Source organism: Podarcis bocagei (genome assembly GCF_964188305.1).
Source record: "Podarcis bocagei genome assembly, chromosome: 3".
Classification (NCBI taxonomy): Eukaryota; Metazoa; Chordata; class Lepidosauria; order Squamata; family Lacertidae; genus Podarcis; species Podarcis bocagei.
Window position 1 is genome coordinate 44,058,939 of NC_138127.1, and position 17,506 is coordinate 44,076,444.

Consider the following 17,506-nt stretch of genomic DNA (forward strand, 5'->3'; position numbering starts at 1 on the left):
ACATGTCTGGGTATTGAGGAGCAAGGGAGCATCTTCTTAAAGCCAGCTCTCAGGCTGGGTGTGTGTTATGCCTCTAAAGTGCACTTTTCCCATTTCTCCTTTTCCCCCTCAATAGAGAAGTGCAACATGTTTCAAGATACTGCCTTGCAGTTTTTCCACTTTGATGAAAGTCACAGTATAACCCCCTTTAGGAATTAGCAATCCTTCAAGCAGAAAGCAATTGTATTAAGGGTTTACCTGGTATTCATTGGGCCAAAAGGTGCTGACAGCCAGTTCTGCCCGTAGCCAGTCTTTGCCTGTGGAGCCGGTCACATTCCAAATGGGATTTGCCAGGGGGCCCTTGTTTACCCTAACCAATATGTTCAGAGTTCCAGGGCTCCCCCCTTTCTTGCTGTACAAAAGGTAGCTGAAATCAACACAGTGTGTGTCATTCTCTTTCATAGTAGGAAGCTGGAGTCGAGCCTTCTCTCCGTGGCTGTGGTGTGAAGAATCCACTATCATGTACGACCCTGAGAAGAGGAGGAAGAAAAGAGGTAATGAAGTCCAGACATTCAGGGAAAGGAAGTGGTTCCTGCCTTCACAACGTTTGTGCACTTTTTGGTCATGCACCATGATCTCTTGGCACAATTTACTACAAGTGGTTTCTATACAGGCACCCCTAATGTTCACAAGGCCTTGCATTTGGGGTAATTAGGAGGAGGTGTCAAGGAAAAAGGAGGCCATGGGCTTTGGTGGATAAAGAATTTAGCATTCTTCCTCCACAGAGACTGATCAGATGCCACCAGCATCTGGTAGCTGGAGTTCTCAAATTTACATCAGTGCATTTATATGGAAGTTTATATTAGTGATTTTATAATGGGAGAAAGGGGCTCATGAAAAATCTCTTATACCATTCAGATAAGACTTCCCAAGATCCATAGGAGCAAAGGACTAGTTCATTGACAACACAGAAGTTCCCAGATTCAATCCTCAGGACTTCCTGGTAGGGCTGGAAGGGGCTCTTATCTAAAGCCCTGTCTAAACCCCAACCAGCATGGCCAATGGTCAGATGTTCAACTATGCTGACAGGCAGGCCTGTGAGTAAGTAACAGTTAGCCATCTTTGTCTTACTGGAGGAACTGGCCCTTCTTCATAAGCATGATGCCAAAAGAAATACAGCAAAGCTCAGTGTTTGGCTGTTTTGGCTTTTAAGAAAATGGTTTATAATAGATTACTGACACTTACACCTTTAAAACCATTTATCTACATTTATATGCAATGAGGCTATTCTGCATGCCAACTAGCTTTCTAGAGATCTTTATTAACTACTCTTGAAAATGCACTTGAGGTAATGGAGGATAGATTGCTGAAAGGTTATTGCTCAATGAAAATAAAAAATAGGTCAGTATGTGACAGAAAAATCAACATTTATTTTGTTTGTGTACAAACCTTTTAATTGCCTTTCCAAGCAATTCAGCATTGCTAAAGTTAGTGTTTAATAACACAGACAGTAATGCTTTGCAGATTCAAAAACACCTCTAAAAAGTTATTACTGACATGCAATTATATTTTACTTGTGCATCTATTGAAACAAAAAATATTTTTTGTAAAGAAAAAGCAGCTAAAGTTCAAGAGTCCAGTTTACATTTACATTTGATTAACTAGACAGTAACCACTGAAGTGATGCGTGTGGTTTGTTTTTTTTAAAAAATGGGAAGACTACACTGGCTGCTAGCCAACTTATTTTTTTTCAGTTTGCTTCTTAAATCTGGGAATAAACTGACACAAGTATATTTGCATTTATAATTATTGGCAGTTACGATCAGTGATGGATCAGAGAACTTTATTAGGAGTGTCTGGCATAATTTCTACAAGGTACATAGCACACGGACTATAATATTTTATGGACTCAGCAGTTGCATGGACATTGCTGTCCTCAAATGCTTATATTGTTGAGCAGAAAGGGGACAGCAGAGTGAGTCACATATGTTCAATGGGTCACACATTTCAGCCCAATCCCCACATACCTGTTCATTGGGAAGTGCCTGAACTCAGAGGCCCCGCAACTATTTATCATAGGTATCCTTCACCTGGGGTACTGAATCTATTAGATGGGAGATTCATTATGCAGATTTAGAAGGGAGGTTCATTATGCAGATTTTGGAGATCTCGCATGTTCAGGTGCACTTATACTGCAGGTGCACCTGAATTCAAATTCAGCATTTCACTGATGTATAGCTCAAAGGGCTTAGTACATGGAGTCAACATTTTTTTAAATTGTATTGTATGCGGTTATTCTATTGGATTCTATTGTTAATAGCCCTGAAATCTTTATATTAAGGGTGCTATATAATAACTTTTTTTTAACAATTTCACATTTATTCAATGAATCTATCAATCTGCTATGACTATTTTTTGGATCAGTTGACAGCCCAGGGTAGGGCCAGTGTTCCATGGTATGTTACATGAGTTGCGTGCAAAAATTCAATCCCTGACTCAAACAGCTCAGTTGGCTAGAACATGGTGCTGATAATGCCAAGGTTGCAGGTTTTGTCCCTGGACAACTACATATTCCTGCATTTCAGGGGGTTGGACTAGATAATCCTCAGGGTCCCTTCCATCTCTATGATTCTATTATTTCCAGGTAGGGATGGGAAAGACTTCATTCTGAGACCATGGAGAGCTGAGACCAGTCAGTATGGACCAAGATTGACCTTTGGTATAAGGCAACTTTTTAGGTTCTTTCCCCAAAATTTCCCAGTCAGTGTTACAGCTATGATCTTTCATAGGAAAAGCAGATCTGGCCACTGTCACACATGCTCTGATTGGGTTAACCTAATCCTGGAGAAGAGTGACTAGTGGGGTGCCACAGGGTTCTGTCTTGGGCCCGGTCTTATTCAACATCTTTATCAACGACTTGGATGATGGACTCAAGGGCATCCTGATCAAATTTGCAGATGACACCAAACTGGGAGGGGTGGCTAACACCCCAGAGGACAGGATCACACTTCGAAACGACCTTGACAGATTAGAGAACTGGGCAAAAACAAACAAGATGAATTTTAACAGGGAGAAATGTAAAGTATTGCACTTGGGTAAAAAAAATGAGAGGCACAAATACAAGATGGGGGACACCTGGCTTGAGAGCAGTACATGTGAAAAGGATCTAGGAGTCTTGGTTGACCACAAACTTGACATGAGCCAACAGTGTGACGTGGCAGCTAAAAAAGCCAATGCAATTCTGGGCTGCATCAATAGGAGTATAGCATCTAGATCAAGGGAAGTAATAGTGCCACTGTATTCTGCTCTGGTCAGACCACACCTGGAGTACTGTGTCCAGTTCTGGGCACCACAATTCAAGAAGGACACTGACAAACTGGAACGTGTCCAGAGGAGGGCAACCAAAATGGTCAAAGGCCTGGAAACGATGCCTTATGAGGAACGGCTAAGGGAGCTGGGCATGTTTAGCCTGGAGAAGAGGAGGTTAAGGGGTGATATGATAGCCATGTTCAAATATATAAAAGGATGTCACATAGAGGAGGGAGAAAGGTTGTTTTCTGCTGCTCCAGAGAAGCGGACACGGAGCAATGGATCCAAACTACAAGAAAGAAGATTCCACCTAAACATTAGGAAGAACTTCCTGACAGTAAGAGCTGTTCGACAGTGGAATTTGCTGCCAAGGAGTGTGGTGGAGTCTCCTTCTTTGGAGGTCTTTAAGCAGAGGCTTGACAACCATATGTCAGGAGTGCTCTGATGGTGTTTCCTGCTTGGCAGGGGGTTGGACTCGATGGCCCTTGTGGTCTCTTCCAACTCTATGATTCTATGATTCTATGATTCTATGATTCTATTCTATGTGAGGCTGCCTGTGGAAATTTCAGCTTGTGGGAAATGTGGCAACCAGATCAACATCCAATATAGTTATATTTTTGATGGGGTGAAAATGCTATAAGACTAAAGTGGTACCTTGGGTTACAAACACTTCGGATTACAGACTCCACTAACCCAGAAGTAGTACCTCGGGTTAAGAACTTTACCTCAGGGTGAGAACAGAAATCATGCGGCGGCAGCAGGAGGCCCTATTAGCTAAAGTGGTACCTCAGGTTAAGAACGGTTTCAGGTTAAGAATGGACCTCCGGAACGAATTAAGTTCTTAACCAGAGGTACCACTGTAATAGCAGTATTCTGCTGCCATGTGCAAAGGCTTCCAGTAAGTTCCTGGTTGCTGTTTTTTTAACTACAAAACCCCGAATAGTTTGGAACTACCTCCTCCCGTATGATCCTGTTCATCTGCTGTGTTGAGTATTGGAAGTTCTGCTATGTGTTCCACCATTTCAGAAGCAAAGTTGGCTGGAACCTCTGCAATTACAGCACCCAGTTTATGGAGCTCCATTCCTAGAGAGGTGAAATTGGCACCATCTCTTTTAAGCTTCAGGTAAACAAAGACTTCTTTATGCCACCAAGCTCTCAAGGGAAAAATTGGCTGATAAGAAAAATGAAACAGGTAAGCTGCTCTTTCAGAATCTTCTGCCCCATCCCTACCCTGAATGTATTTGCATCTCATCCAGACTTTAAAACTGGAAGTGAGCCCAAAAAGAGATTCAGGAATGTATTTGCATTGGACCACACCTTTGCCCAGATAGCATCTACCTTGGCCCTAAGGCAAGCAACAAGACCAAAGCAGGCAAGCAGCCCAGAATGAACAGAAGAACACACTCTAATTAGTCCAAAAGGAATTCTTAAAGGTTGGCCAGGGCTCCTATTTGTGACTATTGTAGCATTATTCTTCCTGCCAATATAAAGGAATTGGTATATTAAAAAGGATTTCTACTAAAAACATTGCAACAGTAAAATTGAATATCTTTTAAAAAGTTATAAAAATGGTTATAGTCATACCTCGGGTTGAAGTTGCTTCAGGTTATTAATTGATGCTAAAGAAAGAGGGGGGTTTGCCCTGCCAGACATGAAACTGTATTATGAATCAGCAGCTCTCTGCTGGTTGAAAGATTGGTTACTTCTAGAGAACACTGATATTTTGGACTTGGAAGGGTTTAACAATGTATTTGGTTGGCATGCATATTTGTAGTACGACAAGGTTAAAGCTCACAAAGCTTTCAAGAACCATATTGTCAGGAAGGCAGTGTTTAATGTCTGGACAGGATATAAAGATTTACTGGAAAGTAAGACCCCAAGGTGGTTGTCACCAATGGAGGCTAAGGCTCAGAAAAGACTCAGTATGGAGGCCAATTGGCCAAAATATTGGGAGATAGTAGAAAAAGATGGAGATACATGGAGATTGCAGAGTTTTGAGAAACTGAAGGATAAAGTGCGGTATTGGTTACACTATGGTCAGATTAGGGAAGTTTTTGATAAGGACAAAAAAATAGGCTTCCAGGTGGAAAAATTGAAACTAGAAACAGAACTGTTAGAACCAAAAACCAAGGTACTTTCAAGAATGTATAACTTGCTGTTAAAATGGAACACACAGGATGAGACGGTTAAATCAGCTATGATAAAATGGGCGCAAGACATTGGCTACAACATTATGTTTGCTGACTGGGAACAGTTATGGACCACCGGTGTGAAATTCACGGCATGTAATGCCATGAAAGAAAATATTATGAAAATGATTTACAGGTGGTACATGACCCCAGTCAAGCTTGCAAAAATATATCATTTGCCAGACAATAAGTGTTGGAAATGTAAAGAAACTGAAGGAACATTCTTTCACCTATGGTGGACGTGCCCAAGGGTTAAGGCTTTCTGGGAAATGATATATAATGAACTAAAAAAGGTATTTAAATATACCTTCCCTAAGAAACCAGAGGCCTTCCTTTAGGGCATTGTTGGCCAGAGGGTGCTAAAGAAGGACAGAATTTTCTTTATGTATGCGACAACAGCAGCAAGAATACTCATCGCAAAGTACTGGAAGACAGAAGATTTGCCCACTCTGGAAGAATGGCAGATGCAACTGATTGACTACATGGAATTGGCAGAAATGACTGGCAGAATCCGAGACCTGGGAGAAGAGACAGTGGAAGAGGACTGGAAAAAATTTAAGGACTATTTGCAAAAGTATTGTAAAATGTATGAATGTTAGAATGATGCAGGATATAAAGACAACATGGCATTAGTAACCCAGCTGAAAGAAATATGAAAATAACTGAACTATAAGAACAAAGATGAAATTTGAATAATATTATGTCAAGTTTAAATATCTAAATATTTGATAACAAAGGGTAAAATTGGAGACATAATAGCTGAAATGTTTAATTTAAAACAAATTCTGAGAGAAGGTGAAGCATTGCTGAACATGATTTGGTAAATGGGAACACAGGAAAGGGAGACGCGAGGGGGTCAAGAAAGAGGGTTATGGAAGTTTGGTTTAATTATGTTGTATGTTTTATGTCTGTATTTTTGTATCATATTGTTTTTTGTTTTGTGTGACTTTGTACTTTTTTTGTCTTTTACTGTGAAAATTTAATAAAATATCTTTTTTTTAAAAAAAGAAGTTGCTTCAGGTTGAGCGCTTTCGGGTTGCACTCTGCGGCGACCTGGAAGTAACGGAACATGTTACTTCCGGGTTTCGCCGCTCGCGCATGCGCAGTCAAAATGATATCACGCGCATGCGCGGAAGTGGCAAATCGCAACTCGCAGACGCGGGTTGCGTTCACTTCAGGATGCGAACGGGGCTCCGGAACAGATCCCATTCGTATCCAGAGGTACCACTGTAGCATCAAAGATTGTGCTTTGTTCATTTCTCTCTATTCTGGCTTCCTTAAAAAAACAAAACAAAACAAAACACCTCACCCGCTTACAAAACTAAATTAGTAGGAAAAACAATCCTACCACCTGCATGTTAGTATTATTATGCCCTTCAAAAATAAAATCACTGCACCAAAAGGACTGCCCTTTTAAGTTTCGTTTGATAGCACTGTGTTAGCCCCAAACAACTATTCGTACCTTGGAGTTGAACGCCTTTGTTGTTGAACAAATAAGCTCCCGAACACCGCAAACCTAGAAGTGAGTGTTCCAGTTTGCAAACGTTTTTCGGAAGCCGAACGTCCAATGCGACTTTCATGGCCTCTGACTGGCTTTTTGAACCATTTTGGGAGTCAAATGAGAACCAAGGTACGACTGTATTTTGAATGCTTTTCTTAGCTATGAATCACAGCTACCAGGGCAAGAAATGGCCACTATATAGTTGATAAGAAAGAGAAGTGACGGTCACATTTGTGCATCACAACCATGGCTTACTGTGAACAATCAATAGGCTAGTGCATGTTGCTGAATCACTCCCATTTCACTGCTTCCTACGTTGAGCTGGGAGCAACAAACCACCAAACTTAGCTAAGCATGACTTGTGATGCAGCACTTGTGGTTTGTCTATCTCCAAGCAAACCCTGATGCTAAGCCCAGGTTTCTTCACAACTCAGGCCTCGAAAGCTGACATCAGCAGCAGATGTTGACATAAACCTGGAGACTACCCCTGCAGGTTAATTCTCTGATTTCTCATACATCATTGTACAAAGATAAAAGCTCTATTGATTATTCTGGCCACTTTCCCCTCTGGCCAGTGGCACAGTGTCGAAGGGGGTCATAGGGGTGGTGGCCCCAGGTGCAAAATTGTTAGGGGTGCAAAATTTCAACACCCAGTGTTGCCGCAATACAGCTGTACTGGCATAAGTGGTCCCTTAGGCTGAGAAAGGTCCCCATCCCTCCTGTAGGTGGTGCTATAGATTGCAAGAGCCACTTCAAAGGAAGCAAAACCACAGCAATTAGTTCAGCAAAATCCTTCCCCTCTCTTAGAAAGCCGGAAGGGCTGGTGTCACACATTGCATGGTGGGTCACCTCCTTCCGAGTGGCCTTGCTATCTGCTTTGCCAAGAGAAGAGAAGAGAAGAGAAGAGAAGAGAAGAGAAGAGAAGAGAAGAGAAGAGAGAAAAATGAAGTGGATACATCTATAGGGAAGCTTTTTACAGTTTTATGTTGTCTTTATATGCTAGAAGAGTGGCTGGGGCAATCCTTTCAGATGTGTGGGGTACAAAATAATAATAATAAGCTGGCCCACTTCTGCAATCCCAGGGTTGGGTGAGGCAGGGAAGGGGGTGTGGGGTGTGTGTGTGCGCGTGCAACCTTAACAACCCAAATAAGTTTGAGAATAGCAGCTTTATTATGTTCAGCCAGAGCCCTAAGATGGCAGTTAGCAAGCTGATATAATGAAAGGGAGAAAAAAGATTGCATCAACAACTCTCAACAAAGGCCTAACCAGGCTATATTCTTCAGCAATCTCAGACATGCCCATTATTTTGTGAAATATAAATTAATAAATAGAACCAGAGGTGCAGAGGCCCAATGGAACAGTTACACTGTAGAGTTTGGGTTATTATACAGCTTTGCCTGGCAGGGGGAAAAATAAGTACCTTGAGATGCTAAAAAGAATGAAACTTTCTCACAGCTAATAAAACACATTTATTTCTCTCAGTATACTTGGTAGCTATTACATCCTTCAATTGTGAATTCATAAAGAAACCTGAGTGAAATAAAAGTAATGCAGTTACATGGAAAATGTATGCTTTATTTTGGAAGCGTCGAAAAGCATTCCCCATCGGTGCCATGTTGAACACTGAGTTTGGAACAATGAGCAGATACTTATTTACAATGTTTTGAATCCTGGTTCCTGCATCTAGTGTGTCACTAGCTATCAACTGGCAAGCAAAAACAAAATTCCAACCTCCTAGTCTTGGCAGATGCAAAGGGGGCAGAGATTGCCATTGCAGTTGCAAAACTGTTATGTCCTCTTGTTGGAGGTGCAAAATCAGACAGTGATGCAGAACCAAACCAAGATGCCTCTTACCCTCTGCAGCTGTGAAGAGGGGAGCAGGGATAATTGCTGTGCTGCTTACATGCCCAGATGGGGTTCCTCCTTGACCTCACATGAAGACGCAGTGCAAGGCCAGAGACAAGGGGGAAAAATTGTCTTAGCAACCACAAGTTTTGCCTTGGCTATCAAGGCCAGCCAACCCATAGCTGTGGACCCTGGGTGACAACAGTGATTTTGTTGAACCTTGAGTGCATTCAGTCCTGGGGATTATGGCATCAGGGTTCCTGATTACAGTGGTACCTCTGGTTAAGTACTTAATTCGTTCTGGAGGTCGGTTCTTAACCTGAAACTGTTCTTAACCTGAAACACCACTTTAGCTAATGGGGCCTCCCACTGCCGCTGCACAATTTCTGTTCTCATCCTGAAGCAGAGTTCTTAACCAGAGATAATATTTCTGGGTTAGCAGAGTCTGTAACCCAAGGTACCACAGTATAATGCCAGGACTCCTTTCTTGGTTTCTATCATTCATTTTACACTGCAGAACCTGTTGTGTTATACAACTGTGGCTTTTTGATCAATATACCACCTTGTCACACTAAATTTAAATGGCAGGAAAGAACCATGTTTGCCACCTTGAGTTCTTTAAAGGAAATGTGGAATATAAATGTAATAAAGCCAAAATCACATATAGTTAACACATTAGGTTCAATGGTGGGTGGGATTGCCAGTCAGTTTTCCTGGAATCTGCCACATGCATAAAGCTGAATGTGCACAAGTTAACTACAGTGGTACCACGGTTTAAGAACAGCCCTGTTTACAAACTATTCAGTTTACGAAGTCTGCAAAACCGGAAGTAGTGTCCCGGTTTGCGAACTTTACCTTGGTCTATGAATGGAAGTCGAATGGTGGAAGGGCACCGGCAGTGGGAGGCCTCATTAGGGAAAGAACGCCTCAGTTTAAGAATGGCTTCAGTTTAAGAACGGACTTCCGGAATGGATTAAGTTCATAAACTGAGGTAACACTGTACACTTAAGTTGTGGGCTTCCTATGAGAATAAAATCACAAGGAAGAAACCAACAAGACATGCATTCATGAATAAGTTAATGAATGAACTAACAGGACTAACCATCAGTTCATAAACTTCTGGGAAATGGCTAGTGTAAACAGAATTTGAAGCCAAAATCACGCTCGATGAGAAGATGGCAAACACTTGCAGTTTTCTATGACTATACTAAAATGAGATCATACCAACAATTGGTCTAGCCCCATAACCTGACTGACATAACCTGCACCATAAATTAATGAAGCACTAATGAAGCTTGCAAATTGGCATGTGAAGCTTCCATTTTGACATGATTATACTGCAGGTCAGACCACCAATCAGCCTAGCTCTACCACCTGTCTCTGGCATGACCTGTGCCATAAACTGTAGGGCACTAATGAAGTACTTAAATTACTCACCAAGGCATAGGTACTTTCCAACTTAGACCTCATAGTCTAGACAATAATACAGGGTCCTGGCTATGATTATATGCATATGGTCAGCAGGGGGAAAGAACCCTTTAATTACTGGCTGCCCTGTTTGCTCTCGATTCATGACCCACTTTATTTATTACGTTTTCAGTGATCGAGTAGTTAGTGACTAATTACTTGATGTATGCTCTTGACAAGCTCCACTAATTAAAGAGAACACCACAGGTGTCTTGCCGAAGCTAACGATCTTACCATAAGCCAGTCTGCAATCAAGTGAGCTAAAGAGTTATGGTCCAATTCTCAAAGAAACCCAATGCCCTCAAATCAAATCAAATCAAATCACTCTGCATGGTCATGGCCTTTCCTGCATGCCAACAACCTGAAAGAAGTTGCTTTTGAAACCTCAGGACTGACTATCCTTCATTTCACATCACAGGCTCTCTCCTAAAAAGGGTCTTAATATCTTTTTTCATTTGTAGGCAATGCCCACAGCTTGTTCATGGTGACAAAAGCAGCAGCAAAATTGTGGTTTCTTGAGCTCCCTTCAATAAAATTAGGCAGATGTGTTGCTCTGTGTTATTTTAATATCTGCAAGTTAAGCTAGGCAATAAAGGAATATTACAATGCTGCTTATTAAGTACCCAGCTATTATTTAACATCACTAAATAAGGCCCATTTAAAGACAAGAAAAGGGGGAAGGGAACCATTTTGAGAAACTTCCGTGTTTTTAGTTGCATTCAAGATTTTACCCAGGGCACTACTTACAGATCATTTGCAGGAGCAAAACGCCACTGTGATACCCAAGGGTTAAAGAACTGAAGCTTTCAGGAAATAGGATTTGTTTTCTTATTTCCACCATAATTATATCATTAACTGGATGGTAATGAATTTTATCCTGCCAACCTAGCAGTTCAAAAGCACGTCAAAGTGCAAGTAGATAAATAGGTACTGCTCTGGCGGGAAGGTAAATGACGTTTCCATGCACTGCTCCGGTTCGCCAGAAGCAGCTTAGTCATGCTGGCCACATGACCCGGAAGCTGTACGCCAGCTCCCTCGGCCAATAAAGCGAGATGAGCACCGCAACCCCAGAGTCAGTCACGACTGGACCTAATGGTGAGGGGTCCCTTTACCTAATGAATTTTATTTCATATGATATGACACTTATTTAGTGGCACTAGTAAAAAAAAGTGTGGTAAATTTTTGCTTTCCAAGTTCAGAACACAATGCACTGAATAAATCAAACGTTTAATTTATGAGATAAATGTAGTTTGTGTATATTAAACTGTACTCCCAGGTGCAAGCCAAAGTTATATATAATTATATGACCTCGGGGTCATAATGGCTAACTGAATAAAGGTTCTGAGCTAACATGCAGCACCCACGCAAAAGGTGAATTCCATGTTAAAAGCTGCATAGACCTCCCTTTGATCAATTAGTATATCAATCTTTTTAAATAAGAAAAATAGGGATCATTAGGAAAGGGACTGAAAATAAACTGGCAATATAATAATGCCATTATAGATTGGTGCAACTGCACTTGGGGTGCTGTGTAGAGGTCTGATCACCTCAACTCAAAAAGGGTATTGTAGAGCTAGAAAAGGTCTAGAAAAGGACAGCCAAAGTGATCAAGGATTGAAGTAACTCCCCTAATGAGGAACGGTTTACTGTGCACCATTTGGAGACTTTTCAGTTAACAAAAAACGGTGAGTAATGGGGCACCTGACAGAAGTGTAAAATTATGCATGGTATGAAGAAAGCAGATAGAAGGACGCTATCTCTCTTTGGTCTGATTCAGCAGTGCGGCTCTTATTTTGCATTTTAATGGTAGCCTATGCAACAGCTCATTACAACAGTGTGTCTCAGTTTTCATCAAAAGCAGCAGTGATAGCAGCCCAAACTAATTTGCTGTGCCTGGACTGACCACAATTGAGGTTCGGAGCCTAGTGAAAACTGTATTAATGTGGAAGATTCCTGAGCAAATGCAAAAATAATTCACTTTATCTTATGTTGGGAGAATTAGCTGAGTGACGTTTAAAACAATTACAATCTTTTGTCTTTCATGAGATTCTTTTGTCATGGATGTTTAGTCATGGATGTCCATACCAAAAGGAATCTTGCATAACAGTGTTTGGAAATACTGGTTGCTGGACTGCTCTTTTAAGCAATAGAAATGTCTCCAAACCAAAATGTAGCTTTGGTTACAATTATTGCCCAAGGGAGAAAACATGTATCTCTGTTTCAAGCCTTATCAAGCTGGGGTGACAAAGGGAATCATACCTGTGTCTGAATTAGACATGTCTCCATCTCTGCTTACAATCAGTATTGTCAAATGCTTGTTAAGAAGGGGGGGAGGGGGACCCAGAGAAATGATATTGGAGGCTGTGAAATAACCCACTATTATGATAAAAAAGCACCTGCATTCTTTAGCTTCGACTAGAAATGGAATAGTGTTGTTCAAAAGCTGGATATTTCATATGAGAATGAGCTGGCTGAGCAATATGGGAATTTAGCAAGATAAGCTACAGTAGGCATCCAAATTCATTTTATATTCACCTCCTTAAAATGATTAAGTAAAAAAATGTGAGACTCATTCATCTAGGCAGAGATTTTCATGTTCATTTGGCTTTCCGTGCCCCCTTCAAATTCCAAGCAAGATTGGTTAAAGACTGATTTGAAAAGCTAACTGTTATCAAGGGGGAAATGCTTTAAGAAGCCATGACTTACAAGGAGAATCTTGAACAGGGTCTGAACCCCCCACCCCACCCCCTTCCCTCCCTTGCATGCCACACACTGTTTGGCGTTAAGCTTTTATTTGCTGACAGGCTACTGTGTTTTAAATAAAAAACTCAGAAGTTTAAAAAAAAAGTGCAAGCGCTGCATATTAAAATAGTGGTTTAAACAGAATACAGAATGTGCTGTAACCAAGACCGCTGAGCATTTTCAGCACTGCACTGTCGTGTCCTGTCTCACAAATCATGCCTCCCTCTTAAATGAATAATTCCAGAGGCACTACAAAGGTTTTTAAGGCACATTTTGAGGGCACTGGAGATTCTGACTCTAGAGGGGCCAGGCTTTAAGCTTGTTTTTCTAGGTCATGTCAGTGGGGCAGGGTGTCTAGATTTATGATCACTCTTTGAACTGTTGAGAGGTAAGACTTAGGACTAGGCGGGATGTAGTATAATTATGCATTATTCAGTTTGTTTGTTGGGTTTTTTAAAAAAACACAAAAAGTCTAGTTATATTATTGGGGAGAAAGGGTTGAGGAGGGCCAGATCTTTCCTTTAAAACCCCTGAACAAATGCATATATTTCTTGTATATCCATATGCTTTATTTTAATACATTATCCTATAAGAACCTGCATTGGAGAGGAAGACGCTTTTCATTTAAAAGTCTTCTGATGGCCAGCAGTGAACCAACCTTTTGGGAAGCAGGCCACAAAGAAAGTGTATTGTCTGAGGGCATTCTTTGCCTACTCACGTAACATTATCGGCTATATTTGACATAGATACGGAACCTACCATTCACTGATTTAAAAACTGATTGTCCTGCACTTGTTTTGTTTGGTATTAATATTGCTCTGTATGTTTTACTTTTATGTACCTGAAACTGTACACAGGTGGCGCTGTGGACTAAACCACTGAGCCTAGGACTTGCCAATTGGAAGGTCAGCCGTTTGAATCCCCATGACGGGGTGAGCTCCCGTTGCTCGGTCCCAGCTCCTGTCAACCTAGCAGTTCAAAAGCACGTCAAAGTGCAAGTAGATAAATAAACAGGTACCGCTCCAGCAGGAAGGTAAACGGTGTTTCTGTGAGCTGCTCTGGTTTCGCAAGAAGCGGCTTAGTCATGCTGGCAACATGACCCAGAAAAACTGTCTGCGGACAAACGCCAGTTCCCTCGGCCAGTAAAGCGAGATGAGCGCCGCAAGCCCAGAGTCGTTCGCGACTGGACTTAGCTGTCAGGGGTCCTTTAACTTTACCTTTTTACCTTAAACTTAATGACAATAATAAAAGTTATTCAAAAAGAAAGAAAAGAATACACTACTCTTAACACACACTACGTTGGATGTGCAGATACAACTGTGCCCAGGGAATACATCCCTTCTGGAGGGTAGCAGAACCTGCAGTTTCTGTTACAGAGAGCTTGTCAGTAGCAAGGAAAGCACACTGTAAAGAAAGGAACCTTTTCTCCCTCCTTTGGTAAAGGATACTGAGGGGGAAGAAACTAGAGCAGACTTTTTCATGGTAGGGAATGCTGGAAAGAAGAGGTGAGGAACTTAGAATCATAGAATCATAGAGTTGGAAGAGACCACAAGGGCCATCGAGTCCAACCCCCTGCCAAGCAGGAAACACCATCAGAGCACTCCTGACATATGGTTGTCAAGCCTCTGCTTAAAGACCTCCAAAGAAGGAGACTCCACCACACTCCTTGGCAGCAAATTCCACTGTCGAACAGCTCTTACTGTCAGGAAGTTCTTCCTAATGTTTAGGTTGTAAACATTAACATAACTTGTAGCGTTCTGGATGTCATTGGGCTATTGGCCATGTTGGACGGGGCTAATGGGAGTTGCAATCCAACATCAGCTGGAAGGTCTCAAGTTACCCACCTCTATAAGAAAAGAAAATGGTGAGCATATTTTGAAAGGTACTGATGAGGTTCTGACCTGCATGGGAGCTTTGCTTTTTACCCTGCAACCACTTCCCATATTCTACATGCACAGAAATAGACTATCCAGGAAATGGCACTTCTCTCATGATCAGGTACAAATTCCTCTACTAAATAACAGAAAACAAATTATTGTTCTGAATTAAATGTCTCACTCTTCTGATTCTTCCTTCAGTACAAGCATTTCTCCTTGTCAGGCAGAACAATCCTCCCTTCCCATCCCTGTGTGCTGTTCTGGCGGTTATCCTCCCCTTCAGAGAGGATTTGGAGAAGGTGCAGGATCGCACAGGGAGAGGAGAGTAGGGGGAAAGTGAGGTAGAAGACCCTTCAGCGGGCTTCTGCTAGCATGCCAAATTAGTTGAATTTGGGCCATAAATTGGTATTTGGGGAAAAATATTTGAAGGTGGAGTATGTTTCGAAAGAAGACTAAGTGTGGGGGAGGAATTTCAGAACCATTGGTTTAATCGTAAGACTTGTCAAATATTAGATTAGGTTCATTATCCGAGGCAAATCTAAGATCAGAAAAATCAAAAGAAAGCCATTTAATAAGTTGTTTAACATGCAACACTAAACCATGGTTTAAGGCTACAAGCATGAGCCATAACAAGCCTGAATAAAGCCTTGGGCTCACACACTTCCTCCTCCCCCTATATGGATGGAAGAAATATTTCTGAAACATTTATTTAAATGTTTAAAGAATCCTGACTTGTGAACCAGAGATTGAGATAGAATTTAAACTACAATGTCCATAACAGAAGAGCCTTCCTCAAACTGTTAGCCTCCAGATGTTTTGGACTACAACTCTCATCGACCCCAGCCATTGAAATAGGCAGCAGTGGAACACAAAAAAACCATTAATCTCAAAATGGTAAGTTAGCTCATATTAGACGGAATAGATACACTGCTCTTAGCAGCTCTTCGCTGTTGCCTTGCAGCAATACATTGGTATGAGGGTTGTAAATAAAGTGTTAAATAAAACAAGAATCTCCTGAAGCTGCTTATTGTGAGCTGTTGCTACATGCCTCTCACTTTCCCCATTTGTTCCAACTTTTCACCAGATGAAAACATTACTTTTTGTCAAATTTGACAATGATCCCTTCAAAGGAAGCCCAGTTGCTTTTAGTGCATCTTTGGTGGTGTGAAGCGCCAAGTGGACTGCTAGTTACTTGGTGGGCATTGCCTCTCAAAAAGGTTTTTAAGGCAAAAACATTGGAAACCTCCCTCTAGGATTAGGAGGAAAGAGTATATGCTGTAATGAAAGGTTCTATAGATGAATTATTTGCTCTTGCTCTCTCTCTATTTGGCATCACAGTAATTGATTTGGACAAGTAACGTTTGGATAAAACCGGGAGATTGTGTCCTTACTTAAAATACAGCTTTACAAAGTGAAATCAATGACTGGCTCTAAGACTTTAAAACTGTGCGGAATTTTGTAAGATCTTTCTTGCCCACAAGTTCAGTTAGAAATAATTGGTTATAGTATCACTATTAAATGAACAGTACTCTTTCTCCCAGTAGGGGCTGCCATAGTAATGATAGAGCACTGTACTTAACAGCAGGAGGCCGAGTCTCATGAGGTAGACTGGGCTTGAGAACATTATAGTCCCATTATCCGCCATTAAAAAGAAATCAGGCAGCAAGTGTCAAAACAGAGTTAAGATAAATTCCATTCCAGAGCATCAGCCATGTACGCGGAATGCAGAGGGTCACTTAGGAGCAACAGGTGCTTTAACGAAGCAGATCCGGGATATGACACACATCCTAATCCAGATGTAAAAAAGCAGCTATTAGACTTCAGAAAGCAGGTTTCCGAGAAGAGGTGGTAAAGAGTAATCTCAACCATGAGCACAAAAGATTCTGTGTTCTGCTGAGGGGGGCGGGGGAGCAGGGCATCTTAAAGCTACGAGGATCAAATAAAAGATGACTCTCATAGCAAATGGTGGCATTCATGCTCATAAATACAGCATTGTTTCTGACATGTACTCTTAAATATACCTTGCTATCAATTTTGCCCCCATCCTCTCCCTCCTAAGTCAGAAATGGCATTCCTTTATATTTTGATTGTGGTTAATTATCTATGTTTTATGTTTACATGGGAAACTGCTTTCCTTTATCTTGATCTATTAACAGTGGAGTTCTAGTGCCTACTCTGCATAAATCTCATGGATTCCCAGGTAAATGGGTATAGAACTGTAGCCTTATTTTTCCCTTTGCCCTGGAGCTCAGGAAAAAAAACCTAACAAAACACATGGACTATGAAATGGATGTGGGAATAAGCAACTTCCTCTATCTGTATGGGATTCACCAGAGGCTTGTCATGGTGTTTCAGTTGGAAACACGAGAGTACCAAACTTTACTGAAAAGCTGTAGGCAAAGTAGGGGGCAGGGAAACAAGTGACTATGCTTGAGAGGTAGGGAGCTAACAGCATACCCGATGTCCCACTGAGACCCACCTGGTTGTACACTGCACAATGCCAAAAAGACACGGAAGGCAAAGGGCATGCATTTTCATTGTCTACCAGAGTCCCTGGCAAAGTGCATCTTGGTGTCTGTTGCCTGTTAGGAAGATCT

At 41.4% G+C, this 17,506-nt stretch overlaps 1 protein-coding gene across 11 annotated transcripts in view; it reads right to left on the bottom strand.

Moving 5' to 3' along the window:
• Nucleotides 1-17,506, bottom strand: part of PTPRK (protein tyrosine phosphatase receptor type K) — a 335,265-nt gene that overhangs the window by 209,717 nt on the left and 108,042 nt on the right. For all 11 annotated transcript variants that reach the window (XM_081187606.1, XM_081187611.1, XM_081187608.1 and 8 more), the window contains exon 3: nucleotides 238-509. In XM_081187606.1, coding sequence (XP_081043732.1) covers nucleotides 238-509 — 272 coding nt within the window. The remainder of the gene's footprint in view (nucleotides 1-237; nucleotides 510-17,506) is intronic.